Source organism: Nyctereutes procyonoides, unplaced genomic scaffold, assembly GCF_905146905.1.
Source record: "Nyctereutes procyonoides isolate TBG_1078 unplaced genomic scaffold, NYPRO_anot_genome, whole genome shotgun sequence".
Classification (NCBI taxonomy): Eukaryota; Metazoa; Chordata; class Mammalia; order Carnivora; family Canidae; genus Nyctereutes; species Nyctereutes procyonoides.
This window is the reverse complement of record NW_026575126.1, coordinates 65,622,943-65,649,262: the sequence shown is the minus strand read 5'-3', so window position 1 is coordinate 65,649,262 and position 26,320 is coordinate 65,622,943. Positions and strand designations below refer to the sequence as shown.

The window sequence follows — 26,320 nt, the reverse complement described above, 5'->3', positions numbered from 1 at the left end:
CGGAGCCCAACAGCCAACCTGGCCTGATAAGGATTGCCTCTGGTTTGAGCCTCATCCTACAGAGGGAGTCCCTATGTCTGGGGTGGGGTCCGGGAATCTTATTTTTAACAGGTGTCTGGGTGATCCCTATGACTGGCTCTGGGAAGCAGTGAGCTAAGGAAAATCACTAATGGTTGAGAACACTAACCCTGAAATATGGTGCCCAGAGCACTGTGACCTTGGGAGTGTTGTGGCCTTGGGTGCCCTCGCAAACCACAGGAATAGGGAGATAGGATTGAAGGCACCTCAGATGGAAAGGGGAGCAGGAAGGGCACTTCTGGCTGCTGCCTCTGATGGAGAAGGGAACATGGAAACGGTCAGTGCTATTAAACAGGTGAGAACTGTTTATGGAAACCCTTTACCAGGCCCAGCGAGGTCTTGGCTGGCCGTAAAACCTGTTAGGACAGAGTAGAGGGGTGTCGCAGTCAGAGTACCCGGAAAATCCCTGGAGGCTGCGTGGGGTGTGCAGACAGGCTCTCCCTCCCCGGATTTCATGGTTGCCATGGCAGCAGCAGGGCTTCCAGGCTTCAGTGCTTCCATCCATGCAAATATGTACAGAAGAAAAGTCAGTATGAGGGAGGAGAGCTTGTAGACAGAATCACTGGAAAAGACAGTGGAAATAATCCTGGGTGCTCTCTCCTGGGGGTGGTCAGTCAGGCACACCATTCCCCGCATAGTGAGGACTTTTTTAGGGGCAGGTGGATCACTTCTGGGGAATTAGAGCCTCTAGTTCCTTTGTCCTTGACTTGGAGATTACATGTTACACGAGCCTGGGTTGAGCTCCCTCTCCCTTTGGGTTGTATACAGCAACCTGGGAACGGCAAAAGGCCCATAGGAGGGGAGAAAATCTTGTGCAGACGGCTACCAAAACAAACCGAAATGTGTGGTCATCTCTCTCTCTTTTTTTTTTTTTTAAGATTTTATTTATTTATTCATGAGAGACCCACACAGAGAGAGGCAGAGACACAGAGGGAAGAGAAGCAGGCTCCATGCAGGGAGCCTGATGTGGGACTCAATCCCGAGACTCTGGAGTTAATGCCCTGAGCCGAAGGCAGATGCTCAACTACTGAGCCACCCAGGCGTCCTGGAAATGTGTGGACATCTTGTGGGGAATATGAATCTCTAGCCAGAAAGTGTGATGAGGTGGAGGTACTTGTGCACTTCCTGTTAGCTAATACTGATCTTAAGATGTCAAAATGCCATCAGTAGGTACAGTTTCTTATTCATCAGGACTTGGTGGCTTCATTCTCTGGATTTTCTGGCCCCTAATGCCAGCACTGGGAAGAGCTGCCCTCTGCCCCTGTCTGAGGGCTTGATATCCATCAGAGCGACCCTGAGAGGCCAAAACACTGTTGTCACCCCCAGTTTTTCCTGTTTCTTGATGGAATTCTCTCTCCCAAGTGTTTTAAGCATGATACTGGGATGGTGGGAGAATAGTTTTCACAGGTGGAAAGCCATGGCCAGTGGTCCTAAGTTGAGTCTGAAGCATGCCAGGTAGGAAAAAAAAAAATCTCTTAAATTTGGAAAAGAATGGAAGTTTCTTACTTTTGAAAAGAGATCCTGATATGCAGATCTAAAAGCGGATTTTGAAGAATATCATGGCTTCTTGTACTGCAGTTAAGATTTTTGGTAAAAGCACCTTCTTTCCCAGACTGTGACGAGGGCAGCTCTTGGCTCTGTCCTTGGCTGAAGAGGCCACCCTCAGGGACCCCATGGGAATTTGGTGTTCCCCTTATTTTCAGGACACATCCAACGATGGAGACATGCCCCCTACAGCAGCTGCTGTGGCAGTGGGCGCCCACCTTCTCGGCTTTTCGGATGAGATCCTGCTGCACATCCTGAGCCACGTCCCCAGCACAGACCTGGTTCTGAATGTCCGGCGCACCTGCCGGAAGCTTGCGGTGCTATGCCTGGACAAGAGCCTCACCCACACTGTGCTGCTGCAGAAGGACTATGAGGTGAGGCATGGGTCGCAGGGGTGGTGCTGGTGTGCGGGCAGGGCTGGGGACGGCTCCCATGCCCATCTGAGGACTAGCACAGCCTGGCAGAGGTGCACATGTGGCTGGTGATTAAGAGGGCAGGCACTCAGAGTCCTGATAGTCTCAGCCTCTGAGATTCGTGAAGTGACAAAAGCTACAGAGGCCAAGAGGTACAGGTAGAATGCCACCCAGCAGGAGGGCATGGGCTCAGTGGGTGCTGTGTGGGGAGGGAGCCAGACTTTTCCAGTGGATGCCTAGGAGTGGGTTCCAGGTTCCACGGTGGCTGTTGGAACTTTTCGCGGTACCAGAGGCACCATCTTACCCCCTAGCAGCTGCATGAGGGTTTTCAGGTGCTGTACACCCTCCTGGTCAGGCTTCAAAGCGTCCACTCTTCTGATGCACAGAGCAGATGTCACCTTGGTTATTTGGCCTAGGCAGAGTGCTGGGGGAGGGTGCTGGGGTCCCCGTGATGCCGTTTCCATCCAGGGCTGGCCCGTTCATACATCTTCTTTCCAGAAGCTACTGTGTAGGACTTTTTATTGTGGAGTTCTAGGGGTTCTCATGTACTCTGGATCTTTTGTTGGATACCCGTATCATGAGTATTTTCTCAGTTTGTGGCTTGCCTTTCCATTTTTTTAAACAGTGTCTTTGAAGAGAATAAGTGTTTAAGTTGAAGCTCAACTTGTTGATTTTTTTTTTTAAGTTCATGTTTTTTGTAATCTGTTGAAGAAAATTTTGTTAAACCTGGGGCCATAAAGATTTTCTGCTATCTTTTCCTTTTCTTTTTTTTCTTTCTTCATTTGTTTTTTTTTTTTTTTAAAGAAAAAAATTTATTATGAGAGAGAGAGGCAGAGGCACAGGCAGAGGGAGGAGAAGAAGGCTGTATTCAAGAATCCTGATGTGGGACTCGATCCTGGGACTCTGGGATCATGCCCTGAGCCAAAGGTAGATGCTCAACCATTGAGCCACCCAGGAATCCCTTTTCTTTTTTAAAAAAATATTTTATTTATTTATTTGAGAGAGATAACGAGCATGGGGGAGGAGGTGGAGCAGCAGAGGACAGAGAAAGGGCCCTTGATGAGTAGGGATCCTGATGTGGGGCTCTATCCCAGGACCCTGGGATCATGACCTGAGCCAAAGGCAGATGCTCAACCACTGAGCCATCCAGGTGCCCTTGCTACATTTTCTTATGGAAGTTTTATAGCTTTAGCGTTTATGGTAAGTGTGGTGTGAGGTAAGGATCTAGGGTTCCTTTCTTTGCATATGGCTGTTCAGTTGCTCCAACATCACTTATGGACAAGGTTGTCCTTTCCTTAATGATTGCCTTGAAAAAATTTTTTGTTTTTTAATTTTTTTTGAAGATATTATTTATTCATGAGAGACAGAGAAGGGGAGGCAGAGACACAGGCAGAGGGAGAAGCAGGCTCCATGCAGGAAGCCTCACGCGGGACTCAATCCTGGGATTCCCGGGACTCGATCCTGTGATCCTGGGACTCGATCCTGGGTCTCCAGGATCACGCCCTGGGCCGAAGGCAAGCGCTCAACTGCTGAGCCACCCAGGGATCCCCTTGTTTTTTTTTTGTTTTTAATTTTTTTTAAATTTTTTATTTATTTATGATAGTCACAGAGGAGAGAGAGAGAGAGAGAGGCAGAGACATAGGCAGAGGGAGAAGCAGGCTCCATGCACCGGGAGCCCGACGTGGGATTCGATCCGGGGTCTCCAGGATCACGCCCTGGGCCAAAGGCAGGCGCCAAACCGCTGCGCCACCCAGGGATCCCGATCCCCTTGTTTTTTAATTTTAATTCCAGTATAGTTAACATATAGTTATGTTAGTTTCAGGTGATTATATACCTGATTATATAGTGATTCCATACAATACCTGGTACTCATCACCTTAATCCCTGTCACCCATTCTCCCCTCCCCAACTCCATCTGGTCATCATCACTTTGTTCTCTGTAGTTAAGAGTCTGGGGGATCCCTGGGTGGCGCAGCGGTTTGGCGCTTGCCTTTGGCCCAGGGTGCGATCCTGGAGACCCGGGATCGAATCCCACGTCCCACGTCGGGCTCCCGGTGCATGGAGCCTGCTTCTCCCTCTGCCTGTGTCTCTGCCTCTCTCTCTCTGTGTGTGACTATCATAAATAAATAAAAAATTAAAAAAAAAGAGTCTGTTTTTTGGTTTCTCTCTCTCTCTTTTACCTTTGCTCTTTTGTTTCTTTTCTTTTTTTTTTTTTTTTTTAAGATTTTATTTATTCATGAGAGACATGGAGAGAGAGACAGAGACATAGGCAGAGGGAGAAGCAGGCTCCCTGCAGGGAGCCTGATGTGGGACTCAATCTCAGAACTCCAGGATCACTCCCTGAGCCGAAGGCAGATGGTCAATGCTGAGCCACCCAGGCATCCCATTTTGTTTTGTTTTTTAAATTCACATGATTGAGGGCAGCCCCGGTGGCGCAGCGGTTTAGCGCCGCCTGCAGCCCAGGGTATGATCCTGGAGACCCCGGATCGAGTCCCACATCGGGCTCCCTGCATGGTGCCTGCTTCTCCCTCCGCCTGTGTCTCTGCCTCTTTCTCTCTAGCTGTGTCTCTATGAATAAATAAATAAAATCTTTAAAAAAAAATAAATTCACATGATTGAAATCATATGGTATTTGTCTTTCTCTGACTTTTTTCACTTAACATTGTGTTCTCTAGCTCCAGCCATTTTGTTGCAAATGGCAAGATTTCATTCTTTTTTATGATTGCCTCGCAACTTTTGTTGAAAGTCAACTAACAACATATCTTAAAGGTAACAATAGAGGTCTTTTTTTTTTTTTTCCAAAAGATTTTATTTATTTATTCATGAGAGTCACAGAGAGGCAGAGACACAGGCAGAGAGAGAAGCAGGCTCCCACTAGGGAGCCTGATGCGGGACCCCATCCCAGGACACCAGGATCACGATCTGAACCAAAGGCAGACGCTCAACCAATGAGCCACCTAGGTGCCTCAACAATAGAGGTCTTGACCGGAACCCAAATCTTAGGGGACCGTGGCAAGGGTTCCTAACTGTTGTCACTGGTCATGAAACTGTCTGCATTTGAACCCTGAGTGAGCCCCCTTCCAGAGATTGGTTCTCTCTGTGAGAGTGTGCTATGCTCCTCTCTGCTGGGGGAGTGCAGGTGTAGGGAGAGGCTGAGCTGACTCCCCAGAACCAAGGTCAGGCTTCCTTATTTTTTTAAAAGATTTTATTTATTTATTCATGAGAGACAGAGAGAGAGAAAGAGAGAGGCAGAGACACAGGCAGAGGGAGAAGCAGGCTTCATGCAGGGAGCTCGACGTGGGACTCGATCCTCGGTCTCCAGGATCATGCCCTGGGCTGAAGGTGGCCCTCAACCACTGAGCCACCTGGGCTGCCTCAAGGTCAGGCTTCCTGTCTGGGTAGAGGGAGGGGCATGTGCCCCCAGCTCAGTACTGAAGCACAATGTATCTGGAGCATTGAAGATGTGCGTGTCCTGTGCCTGCACGCCTGTGTATGTGGGAGTCTACCTTAGAATAGTGATTGGAAAGCATGGATATCATGCATACAGGTGCTTGAGGCAGTGTAGCAACCAGGACATCCAGTTATTGGCCCTTGGGATCCCTCATTAGACGTACTGTGGCTCATTCAAGCAATCCATGGCAGATTTTTTTTTTTAAGATTTTATTCATGAGAGACACACACAGAGAGAGGCAGAGACACAGGCAGAGGGAGAAGCAGGCTCCATGCAGGGAGCCTGATGTGGGACTTGATCCTGGGTCCCCATGATCAGGCCCTGGGCTGAAGGCGGCACTAAACCGCTGAGCCACCTGGGCTGCCCCCATGGCAGATTTTTGAGGAATATTTAATGATGTGAAAACACAGATGATATAAAGGAGAAAAACAGCCAGATCAAGGCACAACCCTATTGTGTAGTTCAGAGAACCCCATGTAACATAACATTTACCATCCTCACCGTTTTTAAGTGCTTGATGCTGTATGTTAAGCAGTATGGACATTTGTGGTATTGTACCAGCATTATCAGTGTTTCCAGAACTTTGTCACCCTGAACAGAAGCTCTGGATCTGTCGAGCAGTGACTTCCTATTCTCCTTTTCCCCAGCCCCTAGTAACCTTTATTCTGCTTTCTGCTTTTGAATTTGCCTATTCTGGATAATTGATGTAAGTGGAATCACACAACATGTGATCTTCTAGGACTGGCTTCTTTTCACCTTGTATGATGTCTTCAGGTCTCACCCACGTTGTGGCGTGTGTCAGAGCTTTGTTCCTTTCTGTGGCTACACAATCTTTCATTGTGTGTATAGACCACATTTTGTTCATCCATCTGTTGGTGGAGCTTAGGTTGTTTCCATCTCCTGTGGCTAGTGCTGCTGTGAACATCGGGGCCCATGGAGTGAGTCCCTGTTTTTTCCATTACCTTGGGTGCATGTGTGGGAGGGGAATTACCAGGTCACATGTTCACTCTGTGTTTAGCTTTTTGGGGAACCACCACACTTTTCCACACCAGCTGCACCACTTTTACGTTCCCGCCTAGCCGGGGACTCTTGATGGTTGGCCTACAGTAGGTAAGCTTGTGGGGACAGGAAGGAGGTGCCAGCTCTCCCCTCCATGGTCCCTTCATTCCGGAGTAGAGCCCCTGCAGGGCCCCTCATGGCTCCCTGATTGTCGTGGGGGAGGGTGTGACCTGAGGGGAGGTGAAGGGGTCACCTGGGTACCTTCAGGCCCTTTCCTTTCTTGACCTGCCCCCCTCCCTCCCCTGGCCCTGTCCTGCAGGCAAGTGAGGACAAGGTGAAGCAACTGGTGAAGGAGATCGGCCGGGAGATTCAGCAGCTCAACATGGCCGGCTGCTACTGGCTGTCAGGTGCCACCATTGAGCACGTGGCCCGTTGCCGCAGCCTGGTGAAGGTGAACCTCTCTGGCTGCCACCTGACCTCCCTGCGCCTCTCCAAGATGCTCTCAGCCTTGCAGCACCTGCGCTCTTTGGCCATCGACGTGAGCCCCGGCTTCGATGCCGGCCAGCTGAGTGGTGAGTGCAAGGCCACACTGAGCCGCGTGCGGGAGCTGAAGCAGACGCTGTACACACCCTCCTATGGTGTCGTGCCCTGCTGCACCAGCCTTGAGAAGCTGCTGCTCTACTTCGAGATTCTCGACCGCACACGTGAGGGCGCCATCCTCTCAGGCCAGCTGATGGTTGGCCAGAGCAATGTGCCCCACTACCAGAACCTGCGGGTCTTCTACGCGCGCCTGGCCCCTGGCTACATCAATCAGGAGGTGGTGAGGCTCTACCTGGCTGTGCTCAGTGACCGCACGCCCGAGAATCTGCACGCCTTCCTCATCTCTGTGCCTGGCAGCTTCGCTGAGAGCGGGGCCACCAAGAACCTCCTGGATTCCATGGCCCGCAACGTGGCCCTGGACGCCCTGCAGCTGCCCAAGTCCTGGCTCAATGGCTCATCTCTGCTCCAGCACATGAAGTTCAACAACCCCTTTTATTTCAGCTTCAGCCGCTGCACCCTGTCCGGTGGCCACCTGATCCAGCGGGTCATTGATGGAGCCAAGGAGCTCCGCAGCCTGGCGAGCCTGAACCTCAGTGGATGCGTCCACTGCTTGTCCCCGGACTCCCTGCTCCGCAAGGCGGAGGACGATATTGATAGCGGCATCCTGGAGACCCTGGTGGCGTCCTGTCGCAACTTGCGGCACCTCAACCTCTCGGCTGCCCATCACCACAGCTCCGAGGGCCCAGGCCGCCACCTCTGCCAGCTGCTGGCTCGGCTGCGCCACCTGCGCTCCTTATCCCTGCCCGTCTGCTCTGTCGCCGACTCAGCACCACGGTCCGACCGTGTGCCTGCCATGCATGCTGTGCCCCGTGGCTTTGGCAAGAAGGTGCGCATTGGCGTGCAGTCCTGCCCCAACCCCTTCTCGGGGCAGGCAGGCCCTCAGCCTTCCTCCGTGTTCTGGTCTCTGCTGAAGAACGTGCCCTTTCTGGAGCGCCTTGAGCTGATCGGGTCCAACTTCTCCTCTGCCATGCCGCGCAACGAACCTGCTATCCGCAACTCCCTCCCACCCTGCAGCCGGGCACAGAACGTTGGAGACTCGGAAGTGGCTGCCATTGGCCAGCTGGCATTCCTGAGGCACCTGACGCTGGCCCAGCTGCCCAGCATCCTGACAGGCTCTGGGCTGGTCAGCATCGGCCTGCAGTGCCAGCAGCTGCAGTCTCTCTCACTGGCCAACCTGGGCATGATGGGGAAGGTGGTCTACATGTCTGCGCTCTCGGACATGCTGAAGCACTGCAAGCGGCTGAAGGACCTCAGGTGAGGGCCCGGGCAGCTCCTCTATGGCCTCTGTGGGCCCCTTGGAGGCTTTAGAGGTGGTGGGGGATGTGGGTCACGTGACCTCTCCTCTGGCAAATGCTTGCATACCTACTGCCTGTCTGTCGAGATGGGCAAGATGTGGGCTGGTCTCTAGTGGCTGAGAGTCAGGGGGTGGCAGGGCTGGCAAGGGGGCAGCAGTGGGTGAAGCCTGGGAGGGCAGGAGGCAAGTATGTCCTCATCACAGTGGCAGCTATGAGTGCAGTAGTAGATGCAGCTGTGTGTGTGCAGTCTTGCCCAGTCCTCATGACCCCCCTAGGTGGCAGCTGTTATTCCCATGTAGCAGAGCTGGTGAGAGAGCCAGGAGCCAAACTCGGGGCTTTCTGTCTGACTTTGTCATTCTTAAAGCTACAAGTCAGTGAGCAGGGAGACTCAAGGCCAGGGCTTTCTGGGAAAGTAGGTAGCATGCCCCGTGGTCTTGCAAACATATGTCCAAAAGCACAGGTGAGGTGAAAGAGCTTCAGGACTCTAGCTGGAGGAGGGAGTGGGCCCATTTCCAGCTGGGAAAGCACTCCTCCTTGCTGTCCCCCAGCACCTCACCTGCCCTGGAGGGGCCAGGATGGAGGAGTGGGAGAGAGCAGCACTGAAGTGGGGGTTACACACTGTTGGGAGTTAATGGTGGTGGCCTGGAGTGGGATGGCAGGCTGATCTGAGAGAGGGAGGACAGGACCTACCCAGGCCATTGTCACAAGAGCCCAGATATGAAACAGCCTCCTACTGCATTGAGCCATGGAGTGAGGAGGTTTCTTGTAAGGACCCAGCATTTCAGGGGGAAGCTTTTGTTGACTTAAGACATGTTTGAAAATCTTGACAGATCTGGTCTTGAAAAATTGCACTGTTTCCCCAAATTACTCAGAAAGTATGGCTACAGCAGAGCTCAGCTCTACCAGGGATTTAGGCTGGGGAGGGAGTGGCGGCAGGGTGTAGATCCATTAGCCAGAGCTGAGGGGTGGGTGGCTGGGGGCTGTGCCAGGGGCACTGAGAAGTGTGTCACTGTCCCCACCATGGTAAGCCTGCACTTTGTGGCTTTGCTGAGGGCCGGGTGCTGAGCCAGGGGCTTTCAGGTGCTGTCAAGTTTAATCCCCTAGACAGGCCTTCATGGTTCCCATTTCACAGATGGGGCAGTGGGAGCCTGAAGGAGCAGTTGAGGCTCACCCAGCTCAGTCTAACTCCAGAGCTTGGCCTTGGCCCTCAAGCTGTGCAAAATGGAGACATCTGTGTCCTTTGCAGACCTCTACTCTCCCCTCAGGAGGGGACATGTGACAGGAAATGGACCAGATTTGAGTTGGAGCTGGCAGAGTGCTTTGCTGCTCACACCCTGGAGCTTTCCAGAGCTCCTCTGCAGGCTGTGTCTGCCCTCCCTCTGCCTCCCCCACTAAGCATAATACATACACTACGGCTCCTTGAGGCCTTGCTCATCTAGGGGTGAGAGGCCCGGGGGCCAGCCTCAGCCTTCCATGTGGCAGGGCAGGTATTTTCCTGCCATGTGGGATCCACACGTCCTGGATTCGCAGCATGGGTCCTCAGCCCGAGTGTTCACAGAACCCCATATTTGGGAGTTGTTTATGCTGTGTTCTGTGCATTCTAGTTACTCTTGCTTTGAGAACTGTAATGGTGAATTTTCAGAATCCCCTGGTTTGGAAATCTGAGTCAAAGTTAACTTCATGTGAGTTTTATTGTGCAGTGTCTGAGAGCCTGTAGCCGTGTGCGTCACCACGTGTGCTGGTCTCTGGCTGTGGCCTCCCCAGCGACTTCTGCAGCTTGCCCAGAGGTCATACAAGATGCCATGAGCCAGTTAAGGACGCTTGATGGGTAGAGTTGCTGTGCCCATTGCAAGCCCTTTGGGACCCTCTGTCCCACTCCAAATGCAGGGGTGCCCAGATAGGCCGGACATTCCTGGCTGCTGGCTTCCCGGGGCTTGCAGGAGTGAGGATGCAGTCCTGCTCTTTTTTCCTCACTTGTCCTGACATCTCTCATCCTGCCCACCTCTGCCCTGTGGCCTGCATTGGGTCCTCTGTGTTAATTTCTCTGGCTTGAGCACCTGTCCTGCTGGGGTGGGTTGGAGGAGGGGTCTTGACCACAGGAGGCAGCCTCCTCCACCAACCCCCAGCACGGGCTGGGCCTTTCTGACTTCTGAGGCACCCACGCCTGACTTCTTGCCTGCATGTCTACAACACCGGGAATCCACGCCTCTCTTTTCACTGGTTCTTTTCTGTCCAGTGCCTTGTCCCGCGTTGCTGCCTCTTATGCCTTTGCTGTCACATCACTGGCCTTTCTGGAGGAAGTGGTGGGAAGTGCGTGGTCAGCAGGCCACATGTCACTGGAAGCTGCAAAAGAATCCCGATATTTAACAAACAGAAGACTCCACAGGTCTGCGACCCTGCTAACCTATCAGAGTCTGTGATTGGGAATTGAATATTTCTTAATTAGGAGAGGCCAAGTGAGCATTCAGGCTCTAATTTCACTAAATTCCAGGTCAAGGTATTTCTGAATCTCTCATCTTTGCTAGCAGGTTTTATTTGCCTTCTTGCCAGCCCATTAATCCTTGTGCCTTTTCTGACTGGACTTTGGTCACACCATTTTTCATTGTTAGTGAGTGTTGGATAAAAACGGCAATTGATGAAGGTAAAATAAAGTAACACATTCACGTAATTTAACAAGTCAGAGTAACTGAAATCTCTCCCCCAAAACACCTACCTCACATCCAGAGTGTTTGGTGTCTGCTGCCTGCGGGACCACCCGGAGACTGCAGATGTTCCCAGTTCCCTGGACTGCTCTCCACCCTGCCCGGTGGGAGAGGGGAGCAGGCGTGACGTCTAATCTGGTCCCCTCTTCCCCGCCTCACCCAGCTCCCGGGTCCTCTACCTGTAAAGTGGGACTGGTAAGACAAAAGGAATTTGTACGTGTAAGGCCTATGGAACAGGGCTTGGCACCTGCAGTCCCCATGATGGTTCTTTATCCATCTAGCAAATATGTGAGCACCTGTTATGTTGGGTTCTGTTCTAGGCAGAGAGATCCTTGTCCCTGGGGAGCTTACATTCCAGTGGGAAAGTGGGCCAACAGTGCACGGAGGGAAGAATGTGGTTTATTAGAGAGTAAAGTATGCTGGAGATAAAGAAGCAGTGTGGGGTGAAGGATGCCAGAGGGCAGGGAATGGGCTTCATGAATCTGAGATTTGAGAAAAGAATTCACAAAGTTAGCAGAGTAGAACTTGGGAAGAACATCCCCAGCCAGCCAGGTAGAGTGGCACTAGCCGCCAGTGTCCATAAATCATAGGCAACTTACATTTAAATGAGTTAACGTGAAATAAAATCAAGTGTGCAGTGTCTCAATGGCATGAGCCATGTTTTAGGTACTCAGTGATGGCATGTACTCGTGGCTGCCATGACAGCACCCATGTGGAATGTTCCCATCTGCATGGAAGGTTTGTTGGACGAGCCAAGTTTGTGCCAGGGCCCTGAGATGGGGTGTGCTGGGTGTTTCAGGAGCAGCCAGGGGCCTCTGTAGCTGGAGGGGAGCAGAAGGGCAGGTCACACTGCTGTGTCGAAACAGGCCAGGGCAGGAGCAGGACCACCATCAGGAGACCGTATCAGACATTCAGGAAGAGCCGCAGAGATGGTGGATTGATTGAATCCTTGGGGTTGGTGGGGGTCAGGGTGGGTCCAGGTGATGTGGAGGCTTTGGCCTGAGCAGTTGAGCTGATGTGGCTGCCATCAGCTGAGAGGGAAAGGCTGTGTGACACGGCCGTGCATGTGCATAACGGAGTTTATGAGGCCGTGACCCCTGGCCAGCGTGTGGAACTGAGCAGACTACAGACCGGGCCTGGGGTCTTCAGCAAGAGTCCAAAGGCATGGGATCCCTGGGTGGCACAGCGGTTTGGCGCCTGCCTTTGGCCCAGGGCGCGATCCTGGAGAACCAGGATCGAATCCCACGTCGGGCTCCCGGTGCATGGAGCCTGCTTCTCCCTCTGCCTATGTATCTGCCTCTCTCTCTCTCTCCCTGTGTGACTATCATAAATAAAAATTAAAAAAAAAAAAAAAAGAGTCCAAAGGCAAAGTAAGAATCAATAGAGCAGACTGAGCAGGAGCCTGTGGGGAGACAGACAGGGAGGTGGCAGAAGGAATGGAGAGGCATTCTGGGAGCTCTTGGAAGGGATTGGGGTGCTGGCATACTTGTCACGGCTGCAGGTGCTTTACCCGTGCGTATAGGTATTGACTCCTTTGACATTCTGAACAACGCCAGGAGTAGAGATACTATTGTCCCATTTTGCAGATGAGGGAAGTGGGGCCCAGAGGGTTGAGGAACTTGCCTAGGTGACAGAGCTGGTTTGTGGTCTCCTGGAAGCAGTTCTGCTTCACAGGGCCGTTGAGGATCGAAGAGCGTAACACAGCAGCATTTAGTGGTCACCAAGTGGCTTCCGGGGCTGGAATGTGATCCTTGTGGCCAAGACCCTCCCCAGGGGCAGGGCCATGCATGTGTGGTGAGTTTTGTGTCTGGGGAGGCCCAGAGGACCCGGGATAAATGGGTTTTGTAGGTCAGCTCAAGAACTTGACCACCGCTCATAATGGACTCTCTGTGCATACCGGCTCTGAGAACCATGTCTGATCAGAGCTGGGTACTGCCTGTTCAGAACAGACACCGGTCTCTAAGACGCGGCCAAATGGCCCCATTCCTCTGGAGTCCTGCCTTCTGCGGCAAGCTGAGCCCGGGGAGGCTGGAGTGAAAGGAGCAGGTGGTACTTGCCCGCCTGCTGTGGGCAGGAGCCACAGAGAGGAAGTGGTGCTCTTGAGCCCGGGAGAGGCTGGCACACTGCTTCTGGGGCTGCCTTCATGGGCAGCTCCTGCTTTTCCTGGTGGAGTGTCCCTGAGACGGCAGCCCTCGGGGTCCCAGGCTGGCTAGCTGCTGCCACCATGGTCCCCATCTGTGAGGCCCATCAATTTGAGCTTTGTGGCAGCCGGGTCTCCTGGCTGGGAGCTGCCTCCCTGCAGCCAGGGCTGCTCCTGTGGGGAGGTGGTGCAAGGAACATGCTGTTTCGCTGGTGCCTTGTGTTTCGTGGTGCACCTCGGCAGAGAGAGGATTACGAGCCGGACAGAGAAGGGCACCTTTTTTCCCAAGACTGATTAAGCCCTGCCTCGTGAGGAAGGGAGGAGAAAGCATTACCCTGAGTCACCCTGGCTGCTCATGACCTCAGAACCAGGGCAGTGTCTGGGCGGAAGTGGGAGGGCTGGTTTGGAGTCAGGCCCTGGAGGCTGTCCCAGGACCGCCCTAGAGGCCTAGGCTCTGCTGGAGTGTGTGGGCAGAAGGGGGAGGGGGTGCTCTCCTGTGCCCACCGAACCTTGGGGAGCCCAGGCTGCCTTTTGGGGAGCGGGTTTTGGAGGCCAGATCCTCACTGGTTGGAAGGTTGAGGCAAGCTGGGAGGGAGCAGAACCACGAGGCCCCCCCAAGGCTAAGGTAACTGATGGATAATTTTCCTCATCCCACCGCCCTACCTGCCAGTGCTGCCAGCCTGCTGCCCTGTGGGGAGCCAGGGTGTTTGGATGTGCCAGCCCCTGTCCAGGCAGCTGGTGGAGTGGTCAGGCCTGCCCCATCCCAAACAACTGTTGCAGGTGGCCTCCTTCAGAGTGGGAGAACCTGGAAGTGGTTGGCTAGTTGAAAACTGTTTAAAGACGTGTGTGAACATAGCACACTTTTCCTGTGCTTACTGGCTTTGTAACCAAGCTCTTCCTTGATTAGCATGGACCTGCAGCGCCACCTAGTGACCAGGGCGCCCCATGTTTGTTCTTTCCTGCTGGATGCCCCAGGGACAAACCAGAGATTGTGGTCCCGGTGCTGGACTTCCTCCCCTCTCATTTTCTCACTTTCAGGTCTGCAAAGGGATGCTTACCTTGGGACTTTTATTTTATTTTTTAATATTTTATTTATTTAAATAATAATAATAATAAAAAAAAAACACTTGTTAAAGGGATCCCTGGGTGGCGCAGCGGTTTGGCGCCTGCCTTTGGCCCAGGGCGCGATCCTGGAGACCCGGGATCGAATCCCACATCGGGCTCCCAGTGCATGGAGCCTGCTTCTCCCTCTGCCTGTGTCTCTGCCTCTCTCTCTCACTGTGTGCCTATCATAAATAAATAATAATAAAAAAAATATTTTATTTATTTATTCATGAGAGACAAACAGAGAGACAGAGACAGAGAAGAGACAGAGACGAGGGAGAAGCGGACTCCATGCAGGGATCCTGACGTGGAACTCAATCCTGGGTCTCCAGGATCATGCCCTGGACTGAAGGTGGCGCTAAACCACTGAGCACCCGGGCTGCCCACCTGGGACTTTTAAAATAATTATTTGTTTTTGAAAGAGAATGAAAGAGTGTGTTTGGACATTTTCTTAAGTCAACTTTCCCAAAAAATACACATTTCTAACTGGGAATGACTTTTGCTTGTTGTCTGGGCCTTGTGTGACTTAGGTTGTGACCTTATCCTTGCTTGGGATGAATTAGGATGGCCACCTTCGTGTCTTTGAGAGGCACTGCTCTCTCCTCTCTGAGTTCTTTTCTATTTTTTTTTTTTATTTAAAAACACTTTTTAAAAAGATTTTATTTATTTTATTCATGAAACACACACACACACACACACACACAGAGGCAGGCAGAAACATAGGCAGAGAGAGAAGCAGGCTTCAGGCAGGGGGCCCAATGTAGGACTTGATCCTGGGACTCCAGGATCATACCCTGGGCCGAAGGCAGGCACTTAGCCACTGAGCCACCCAGACGTCCCAAGTTCTTTCTTTTTTTAAAAAAAGATTTTTTGGGGCAACCCCAGTGGCTCAGTGGTTTAGCGCTGCCTTCGGCCCAGGGCTTAATCCTGGAGACCCGGGATGGAGTCCTGTTTCAGGCTCCCTGCATGGAGACTGCTTCTCCCTCTGCCTGTGTTTCTGCCTCTCTCTCTCTCTCTCTCTGTGTCTCTCATGAATAAATAAATAAAATCTTAAAAAAAAAAAAGGATTTTATTTATTAGAGAGAGAGACCATGTGCATACAGAGGGAGATGGAGAAGCAGGCTCCCTGCTGTGGGGCAGGATCCTAGGACCCTGAGATCATGACCTGAGCTGAAGGCAGCCGCTTAACCAACTAAACCACCCATGTGTCCCTCAGAGTTCTTTCTTTAAGGATGGAATTCGGGGCAGCCCAGGTGACTCAGTGGTTTAGCGCTCCTTCAGCCCAGGGCGTGATCCTGGAGACCCGGGTTTGAGTCCCACATCAGGCTCCCTGCATGGAGCCTGCTTCTCCCTCTGCCTGTGTCTCTGCCTCTCTCTCTCTCTCCCCCTCTCTTTCTCTCTCATGAATAAATGAGAGCTAGGTGCTGCTCTTCTTATCCCTTACATGTTCTGAGTCTTTGCTTTGGTGGGAGAGTGAACATGAGGCTTTTGAAATCATACCACAGAAGGACCCATAGTTACCCCCACAATGTTAGTGTCCGGAGCTTTACTAGGATTTCTACTTACACTTACTTACTTATTTGTTTGCTTATTTTTTAAAAAAGTAATCTCCATACCCAATGTGGGGCTTGGACTTGTGACCCAGAGATCAAGAATCAGAAGTTCTATTGACTGAGCCAGCCAGGTGCTCCTCTACTTACATTTAATTTAGATAAATTTTTTTAAAAAAGATTTTATTTATTCATGAGAGGCAGAGACACAGGCAGAAGGAGAACCAGGCTCCATGTAGGAAGCCTGATGTGGGACTCGATCCTGGGAATCTGAGATCATGCCCTGAGCCAAAGGCAGAGCTCAGCTGCTGAGCCACCTGGGTGTCCCTAATTTAAATAAAATTAAGGGGCACTTGGCTAGCTCTGTCCGTAGAGCATGTGACTCTTGACCTTGGCATTGTGCGTTTGAGACCCATGTTGGCCATAGAGAGTACTTTAAAAAATGAATATGGGCATCCTGGGTGGCTCAGTGGTTTAGCACTGCCTTTGGCCCAGGGTGTGATCCTGGAGACCCGGGATTGAGTCCCATGTCGGGCTCCCTGTGTGGAGCCTGCTTCGCCCTCTGCCTGTGTCTCTGCCTCTCTCTCTCTCTCTCTCCCTCCCTCCCTCTCTCTGTGTGTGTCTCAGGAATAAATAAATAAAATCTTAAAAAAAAAAAAAGAATATGGGATCCCTGGATGGCGCAGCGGTTTGGCACCTGCCTTTGGCCCAGGGTGCGATCCTGGAGACCCGGGATCGAATCCCACGTCGGGCTCCCGGTGCATGGAGCCTGCTTCTCCCTCTGCCTGTGTCTCTGCCTCTCTCTCTCTCTCTGTGACTATCATAAATAAATAAAAAAAAATTAAAAAAAAAAGAATATAAAATTAAAAACTAGTCTCACTAGTCACATTTCAGTGAGTGATGGCTCCCCTACTGGACAGCTCAGGATAGAACATTCCATTGTTGAGGGACATTTTGTCCGGGGGCTGCTCTATTAGACAGCTGGCATTGGTTGTTTTTTTTTTCAAAGACCCCGTTTTATTTATTAAATATTTATTTATTTTTAGAGCATGAACAGGGGGAGGGGGAGAGAGAGTCTCGAACAGACTGTGCACTGAGCATGGACCCCAATGTGGGGCTCGATCTCATGACCCTAAGATCATGACTTGAGCTGAAATCAAGAGCAGAAGCTCAATGGACTGAGCCATCCAGGTGCCCCTCAAAGACCTCATTTTATTTTATTTTATTTTATTTTTTATTTTTTTTAATTTTTATTTATTTATGATAGTCACACACACACACACACACACACACACACAGAGAGAGAGAGAGAGAGAGAGAGAGAGAGGCAGAGACACAGGCAGAGGGAGAAGCAGGCTCCATGCACCGGGAGCCCAACGTGGGATTCGATCCCAGGTCTCCAGGATCGCGCCCTGGGCCAAAGGCAGGCGCCAAACCGATGCACCACCCAGGGATCCCCAAAGACCTCATTTTAAAATCCTTTCTCCCTTTGTCTTGTGATTTGTTTTTTTTTTTTTTTTTTAAGATTTTATTTATTTATTCATGATAGAGACAGAGAGAGAGAGAGGCAGAGACACAGGCAGAGGGAGAGAGGGAGAAGCTGGCTCCATGCAGGGAGCCCGATGTGGGATTCAATCCCAGGACTCCAGCATCACGCCCTGGGCCAAAGGCAGGCGCTAAACCGCTGAGCCACCCAGGGATCCCATGTTTTGTGATTTGTTAGTGTCCCCAGATGTTTGGGTGATGAGGACCTAGTGCATGGCATATCTTGGTCTTGGTTGGCTTTGAGGACTGGGGGGCCATCCACTGCCCTACACCCAGTCCTGGTTGGATCAGCCCCTCTCAGGATGTTCCTGCAAACAGAGCATTTGGGTCTGTCTTTCCTTGGCTGGAACGGGACACACTCTGTCCCCAGCACAGACACACTGCCTTGTGGGTATGGGCATTTCTTATCCTGGAAACTTTTCCTTTTATGAGCACCCACAACTATAGATCACCTTGTCATCAGTCTCCCAGAAGGTCAGCAGGCTGGCTGCAAGGTTACAGTGAGAAACCAGCCTTGAAGGGGTATCTGTGGGTCCTGCATGGGGATGGAGGTCTTGCCCACTGCCACGGCCCCACTGGGGGAATCTGTGTCTGCTGCTGGTAGGGCAGTGGCTCAGAGCAACCCACTATCCCAGGTCTGACGTGGGTTTTTTTTTTTTTTTTTAAATTTTTTTTTTTTTTATTTATTTATGACAGTCACACAGAGAGAGGGAGAGAGAGGCAGAGACACAGGCAGAGGGAGAAGCAGGCTCCATGCACCGGGAGCCCGACGTGGGATTCGATCCCGGGTCTCCAGGATCGCGCCCTGGGCCAAAGGCAGGCGCCAAACCGCTGCGCCACCCAGGGATCCCTGACATGGGGTTTATACAGGAGTGTCTACACAACACCTGGGCTCCAGGAGGCTCAGAGGGTCCAAAGGAGGGAGGAGACAGCACACAGCAGCTTCCTTGCAGTGGGGGCTGCGGCCTGGCCGGGCATGGGCCTGCCCCTGGTCTCAGGGCCTGGCTGCCCTCAGAGGAGGTCTGCGTCTCCACTGCCACCTGCCTGAAGTCCAACATTGGCCACGGAGACCCCTGAGAAGTAACCTTGCCTGCTGCTTGCTGGCCACCCTTGTGCGATGTCCTTTGTCTGTCAGATGGGAGGTGACCCAGAGATGGTGAAGCCTGGTGGGGGAGTGGAAGTACTTTCCTCACAAACCTTGTCCTTTGCCTTCCCCAGCCTTCAGGAGGCAGCGGGCTTTGGTTGCCTGTGGGCCTCTGCCCTCTCTCAGGCTTCCCCCCGAGCTGCAGTTTCCCACAGATGGGCCCAGATCTCCATCATCTGGCTGTGGCTCCTGCTCTGCCTTTTCCTTGTGCAGGCATTTCCACTGGCTTCTTCCATCTGTGCTGCTGGCTTTGGAGCTGCTCTGGCCAGCTGACTGGGGACACCCCCCACCCCATGGCAGCCAGAGCACGCTTTTTTTGTTTTTGTTTTTTTTACTCACTGCCCCATAGAGCAAGCTATTTAAAAGGATCAAGTGATACCTGTATATGTCGGAGATGGACAGAAATCCTTCGGAAGGCCATGGAAAAAGGAAGCTTCTGGCGCCTAAGCCCTGTTTTCCAGGGATAATCTTTGTGAACAACTTTCCTTGTGTTTTTTGGGGGATGGTCTTGGGTTTCTGGGTAACTTACCAGAGAAAAACCTCTACAAAACCTCCACGCATGTTGGGGTCTTCATCTCCACCTCTCCTTGGCTTCTGTGCTAGCATCTTGGGGCTGCCCTCACAGCCACTACAGCACAAGTGATTTCTCTAACAGTTCCAGAGACCAGAAGTTCTAGGTCCAGGTGTTAGCAGGGTTCTTTCTGGAGGCTCTGATGGGGGCCTGTGCCAGGTGTGTCCCCTGGCTTCTGGTGGTTTCTGGCAGTGCTTGGCATTCCTTGGCTTGTGGACATGTCACTCTGATCTCAGACATGTCGTCACATGGTGCTCTCCCTGTATGCTCCTGCACTGCTGTGCCTCTGGCCTTCATGTAAGGAACCGGCCGCTGGATTAGAGCTACCCTTGTTGAGCATGACCTTGTTCTAATGCGATTGCATCTGTAGACTGTTTCCAAGTAAAGTATATTTATGGGTGCCAGGGGTTAGGACTGTCAGGTATCTGTTGGGGTCGGGGGACACAGCTCCCACCAGCTCCCCTCTTCATTCTCCTGGTTCTTGGCCCTTCTCCTGGCAGCTTCTAGAATCCACTTGGCTTCCCCTAGCCCTCTGTTCTTCCACTGGCTCTCATTCTGGAGGGCTCCTGTGGCCCAGGGTCCTGCCACAAATCCAGGTATCTGCTGGTTCCACAGCCATGTTCCTAGCTGGTGCTTGACTGCCCCATCAGTTTTCCTCAGCACCTCCAGCTGTGTCCTACAACATCGCTCTGCCCTCCAAACTGCTCCATCTTCTAGGCTCTTCTGGGTGCACAGAAAGTTCTGGAAGGGTTTGGAATGTTGTCCTCCACTCTGTTTTTCTGGGCCCTGCTTATCCCTGGCTGGAGTGTCAGTGCAGACTCCACACCTTCCTGCCCAGTGGCCAGTATGGCTTTTGCCATCTCTTCCTGTCTTTCTAAAGCCGATCTGACCTTGGTGGATCTCGCCAGTCTCTTGTCTGCAGCTGAAGTCCTAGCTCTTCTTACTCTCTGCTTCCCGCCAGAGGACTGTGGATCTGCCCGGGATCACCTCACCCTTCCTACCTGGCTTGGGCACCTCTCCTGCCCCAACCTTCAGATTCCCTCCCTGTCCCTTGGCGTTTCTTCATTTATCACAGACAAGCAGTGGTGGGTGGCAGGGACTGTATCTAAATATGTCTCTCTGCCCCCCGCCCAGCAGGTTCTCATTTGAGGTGGTTGGGGTACTGAGTGGGCTCTGCAGCAGACGTGGTGGTCTCTAGGCTCTGAGCAGTGACGTGGCTGGGGTCTGTACAGGAGCTAGCCTACCAGGTTCCCCCCCCGCCCTGCCCCAACTCAGGATCTTCTGGGAAGACCCCAGCGTCTGAGTGCTCTCCCAGTGTTCCAGGGGACTGTGGTGTAGACCAGCGTGGGGACAACTGGTGGAGGCCCTCTCCAGCTGCCAAGGATGTGCCTGGGGGTGCCCTAGCCCAGGAGGCCCCTGCGCCTGGCCGCAACACGGGTCTCACTCTCCTCTCCCCCCCGCAGGCTGGAACAGCCCTATTTCAGCGCCAACGCCCAGTTCTTCCAGGCGCTCAGCCAGTGCTCCGCGCTGCAGCGCCTCTGCCTGGTCTCCCGCAGCGGCACGCTCCAGCCTGAGGCTGTGCTGGCTTTCATGGCCCGCTGCCTGCACGTTGTTGTGTGCCACATGTTCACCGGGGAGTCCCTGGCCACCTGCAAGAGCCTGCAGCAGTCCCTGCTCCGAAGGTGAGTAGCTGGGGGTGTGGTGAGGGTGGTGGCTGGCGACCTAGTGGCTGCTTCTCCCTCAGGCTTCCTGCAAAGCCCAGCAGCTAATATCATGGACTTAAAAAAATGCCTGCAGAGGTGGCCTGAGAACAAAGTCTAGCTTCCTGTCACTTTCACCTCAGTGCCTTGCCTCCTGGGCACTCCCTCTGCGACACGTTTAATGTCTACGTAGTTGAAGCTCTGAAGAAGAAAGCCCCATGTCCCCACGGTGCTGTTCTTTGGGTGAGGGGTAACAGTGCGCACTGCAGTCAGCCTGCAGGCACTCGTCTGTCCTCAGTGCCCTCCCTGGACCTTTTCTGTCCCCAGGATTTGATGCAGAACGCCTCATCATGTTAGTTGTCACCTCCCTGTAGCCTTCTTGGGTCTGTGACAGTCCTGTTTTTCCTGCTTTTTCATGACCTTGACACTTTTGAAGAGCACTGGCCAGGTATTTGGTAGAATGTCCATGAGTTTGGACCAGAAATCCACAGAGGTGACACCATGTCCTTAGTGTGCTGTGCCAGGCACACATGGTGTTGTCATGTCTTCTTACTGGTGTCTGCAGGCTTCTCAGATGTAAGGTCACATTCCCCTCCTTTTTTTTTGGGTAAGATTTTCTTTCTTTATTAGACACAGAGGGAAAGAGTGAGCGGGAGGGGGAGGAAGAGAATCTGAAGCCAACTCCCCACTGAGCACAGAACCTGACGTAGGGCTCCATCCCATGACTGTAAGATCATGAAACCAAGAGTTGGATGCCTGACTGACAGAGCCACCCAGGTGCCCCCATTACTCCCTTTCTAATTAACAAGCATCTTGAGAGTCTGCAATCTTGTTTTCTGTGAGAGTTTTGCCTACTGATTTTAGGGGTCCATGGATGGATCTTGCCAGTGATGATTATTAATTTGATGTTTGGCTAATGACAATTTTCAGTTTCCTTCATTCTTCCTAGATTTATTAATGGGAACTGTGCTGTGAGAAAAAGAATCTGTCCCTTCTCCACATTTGCTTATTTAGTATTTCTTTTTTTTTAATTTTTTTTAACTTTTATTTATTTATGATAGTCACAGAGAGAGAGAGAGAGGCAGAGACACAGGCAGAGGGAGAAGCAGGCTCCATGCACCGGGAGCCCGACGTGGGATTCGATCCCGGGTCTCCAGGATCGCGCCCTGGGCCAAAGGCAGGCGCCAAACCGCTGCGCCACCCAGGGATCCCCTTAGTATTTCTTTATAAGAGTACAGACTCATGGATATTTACTTATTCACGGGGTTTTCATCATGCTCACATTATTCATGTGGTTACACAGATTGGTCAGTTTTGGCCATGGGAGGTGTTCTTTCAGACTGGGTCCTATGCTCTTGCAACATACCCCTTCCTTTTTTGAGCACTTCTTACTTTCTGTCACTAGCAGACATTCCAGGCCCAGCCCTGGAATAAATTATTTCTTCATGGAGCCTGGCTCCTTTTATTGGAGGGTGGAATTAGAAACCAAGGTTGGATGCTGGGTGTGCTCACTGCTGCTGGGGTGTCCTTGCCTCCAGGCCACCTCATGAACAGAGTAGGAAATTCATGTGTGTGAATACACGCACACACACACACACACACACACACACACACACTCACCCCCATACACATACCTGTGTTTCGATATCACCCATTGACATCTATGTTACAAACGAGTTCATACTGATGCCCTCTCATCCCCAGCTCATATCCCAGGTTTCCTGCAGACACCCTCTCCTTCTTCATGACGTCCCTCCCTGTTGGCTCTTGCCATCCACAGTGTGTTTGCTGGTTCATTCCATCCTAGTGTGCACACCTAAGTCAGTTTTAGAATCTCCAGCTCACTGCCTGGAGGATAATATGTGTTCACACTCTTGTCTGATCCTCATGGTACCCTGTCTTCCAGAGTTACTCAGAATTGCTTTTTGCTTCCCATCCCCTTCAGTGTGGTCATGTTGCTCATTTGTAATGCAGTCAGGCTTCCTTTATTCCTGCATTATAACACATTTTGCAGTTGCACTACATCCTGGTAGATTTTATTTGTCTGGTGTTTTGGTACGTGAAGCCTCACAGTGGCTCTCAGGGTCAGAGCTCTATCAAACGGTGTGCTTGGAGAAGTGCCATCCACTCCTCCCTGCCTCTACCTCGAGACCACCCTCCCTCAGACAACTGGTCTCATCACTTCTTGGTTATTCTTTCCATATTTTTTGCACAAATAAACAGTATTTTCTCCTATCCCCTTCTTTCTTATATGTGCTTTTACTTTTTTGCATGATAATACGTAGGAATTTCGTTCCTACAGGTCTTACTCATTCTTTTTACAGCCTTGCATTCTTTTTCCATGGTGGTAAAATACACATAACACAATTCCCATTTTAACTGGTTCTAAGTGTGCAGTACAGGCAGTGAGCACATGCCCACTGTTGTGCAGCCCCCCGCCCTCTACCCACAGGCTTCGTTTTCCCAAATGGAGGTTCTGCTGCATTAGCACTGACCACCCAGCCCCTGCCCAGCCCCTGCCCAACCCCTGGCGCCCACCATCGACGTGCAACCTCAGGTCTGGCTTTTTCTGCATTCCCTTAGAAGTTTATTTTAAGAAGCCTAAAAAAAAAAAAGAAATAAAAGATTATGATGTATTTTTTTTTAATTTTTTGTTTTTATTTATGATAGTCACACACACAGAGAGAGAGAGAGAGAGAGAGAGAGAGAGAGAGAGGCAGAGACATAGGCAGAGGGAGAAGCAGGCCCCATGCACCGGGAGCCCGGCGTGGGATTCGATCCCGGGTCTCCAGGATCACGCCCTGGGCCAAAGGCAGGCACCCAAACCGCTGGGCCACCCAGGGATCCCAAGATTATGATGTATTGATTAAAGGGAAGCTGCTCTGACTTGCTGAATCCTCCAGTATGAGTTTGCTTTTCAAATCCCCGAAATACATCCCCAGGGGGCTTTGTTTCTGGGCATTTGTCACGTCCACAGATGTCTAATACTGTGCATGGCTCTGTGGCATGTGCTTTTTTTTTTTTTTTCTTCAACCTGTGCTTTTCATCTGACATGGTTTTGAGATTTGTTGTTGCTATTCACTGGGGCCACTTCATTCCTGCTGAGGGCTGTGTGCCAGTCCTTCAGATGGATTTGTTACATTTTGTATTTCTGTTGTGCTGATGGGTATCCGGTTTGTTTCCCATGTTTCCTCTATCCTCATGAACATCCTCATATAGGTTTCCCCATGTGCAGATACACAGATTCCTAGAAGTGAACGCATTCACTCAGTGTGTATTCAAGAAGATGCCAAAATGCTCTCCAAAGCAATTCTCCCAAGACCCGCTTCCCCTAGCAGGGTGTGAGAGTTCCTGCCCCATGTCCTTGTCCCAATCCTTGATATTGTTGGACTTTCACATTTTCCTGGTCTCCTGGCTGAGGATGGCCCTCCTGTGGCCCACACTTGGGTCTTGTTTGTTCCCACTGAGCATTGTCTGGTGAGTTTATCACCAGGCCATATCCTTGTCTGTGATTGGCTCTGCAGATCCCTTACTTTTCTGTTGGTTTTCTTTGGGGAGGGGAAGAGGAAGGCTCGGGACCAGTGTGCCTTCGCTGAATGCTCATTGGTGTGCTCAGTGGTGAGAGTCTGGGCTGATGCTCCTAGTCAGTGGGCACACCATATCAGCTATCCTGAAGCTATTTCTTTTCCTCCTGGTTTTTCCTGCCTGTTGTGTTCACCATTGCTTCAGATTGCTATCATGAGTTTAATACCTCCTCCACTGCCCCTGTAAACCCAAAGCTTCCTTTAAACCTGCCACGTGTCCTTTACCCTGTTTTAAGAACTCAGATATCAAAGCTGGTTGGTTTGTGTGCAAAATACAGCCAAATGGGCTTTGAGTGATGGCTCTGAGGAACTGCCTCAGGGACTGCCACGTGTCAACCTGAGTGCTTCACTTATCTGCTAAAGGCTCATAGACTTTTGCAAACCCAGATCGCACTTGGGGGTTGTGTTAACTAAACAAGTGGCCAAATACACCTTTGGCCAGGTAAGCACTTATTGTCCCCTCCAACAGGAAATGGTGTGCTTGGGTCAGCCTGAGGTTTGTGGGAGGTGGTGTTCATAGGCTCCCCATTGGTGAAACACTCCAGATGCCATGGCTTGTGTGGACTGTGTGGCCTGTGTGCACCTCTGCAGCACCCCACGGATCCTCCCACTCCTCGAGACTGTGTGACAGTGGTGAGTATCAAATGCAGACTCTTGGGATTCCTGAGCTTCCAGCTCACACTGGGGAAGCCAGGCAAGGGGTGGTTTTGAAGGCTTAAATGATCAATATCAGATTACTCAACTCTGTCTTAGCTTGACCTAAGGCAGCTTATCAGGCGGGAACCATCATGCAGGTTGATGGGCAGTGGGCCTTCTCTGCAGCCTGCGTGAGAAGAGATCTTCTAGATTGGCGTTCTCTACCTTCCTCCCCTGGGCTGAAGCTCTTTGAGGTGCAAAGATGTTTCTTTCTTTTTCTTTTCCTTTTTTTTTTTTTTTAAATAAGAGGAAAAAAATTTTTTTTAATCTATTTATCTGACAGAGCACTTGAGCACAAGAAGGGGGAGGGGCAGAGGGAGAGGGAGAAGCAGGCTCCATGCAGGGAGCCCGATGCAGGACTCGATCCTGGGTCTCCAGGATCATGCTCTGGGCCGAAGGTGGCACTAAACCGCTGAGCCATCCGGGCTGCCCAGTTTTGACCATTTTAAAGTATAGAGGCATACCTGACTCTGTTGTACTTTATTCTTAGATGCTGTGTTTTTTTTTTACAAATTGAAGGTTTGTGACAACCTTGCATCAAGTTTAGTGTCCTTTTTCCAATGGCTTTGCTATGTGTCTCTGTGTCACATTTTGGCAGTTCTTGCAACATTTCAAACTTTTTCATTGTTATGTTTCTTCTGGTGACCCATGATCAGTAGTTACGACTCTGTGGAAACTCACTTAGTGGTTAGCATTTTTTAGCAATAAAGTATTTTTTTATTTATTTATTTATTTTATTTTTATTTTTTTTATTTTTATTTTTTTTATTTATTTATGATAGTCACACAGAGAGAGAGAGAGAGAGAGAGAGAGGCAGAGACACAGGCAGAGGGAGAAGCAGGCTCCATGCACCGGGAGCCTGACGTGGGATTCGATCCCGGGTCTCCAGGATCGCACCCTGGGCCAAAGGCAGGCGCTAAACCGTTGCGCCACCCAGGGATCCCAGCAATAAAGTATTTTTTTAAAAGATTTTATTTATTTGCAAGAGAGAGCGAGAGAGAGCATGAGCAGGAGGATGGGCAGAGGGAGAAGCAGGCTCCCTGGGAGCCTGACCTGGAGCTTGATCCAGGGATTCCGGGATCATGACCTGAGCTAAAGGCAGACACTTAAACAACTGATCCACCAGGTGCCTTGCAATAAAATATTTTTTAATTAAGGCATGTACATTGTTTTTTAGATATAATGCCATTGCACACTCACCAG

At 51.2% G+C, this 26,320-nt stretch overlaps 1 protein-coding gene across 2 annotated transcripts in view; it reads left to right on the top strand.

Moving 5' to 3' along the window:
- Positions 1-26,320, top strand: part of FBXL18 (F-box and leucine rich repeat protein 18) — a 47,736-nt gene that overhangs the window by 7,023 nt on the left and 14,393 nt on the right. Inside the window, exons 2-5 of one of the 2 annotated variants that reach the window (XM_055340013.1) lie at positions 1,782-1,997; positions 6,806-8,340; positions 20,601-20,819; positions 24,891-25,054. In XM_055340013.1, the coding sequence (XP_055195988.1) occupies positions 1,782-1,997; positions 6,806-8,340; positions 20,601-20,819; positions 24,891-25,054 (2,134 nt within the window). The remainder of the gene's footprint in view (positions 1-1,781; positions 1,998-6,805; positions 8,341-20,600; positions 20,820-24,890; positions 25,055-26,320) is intronic. The other variant, XM_055340014.1, reaches the window with a different exon arrangement.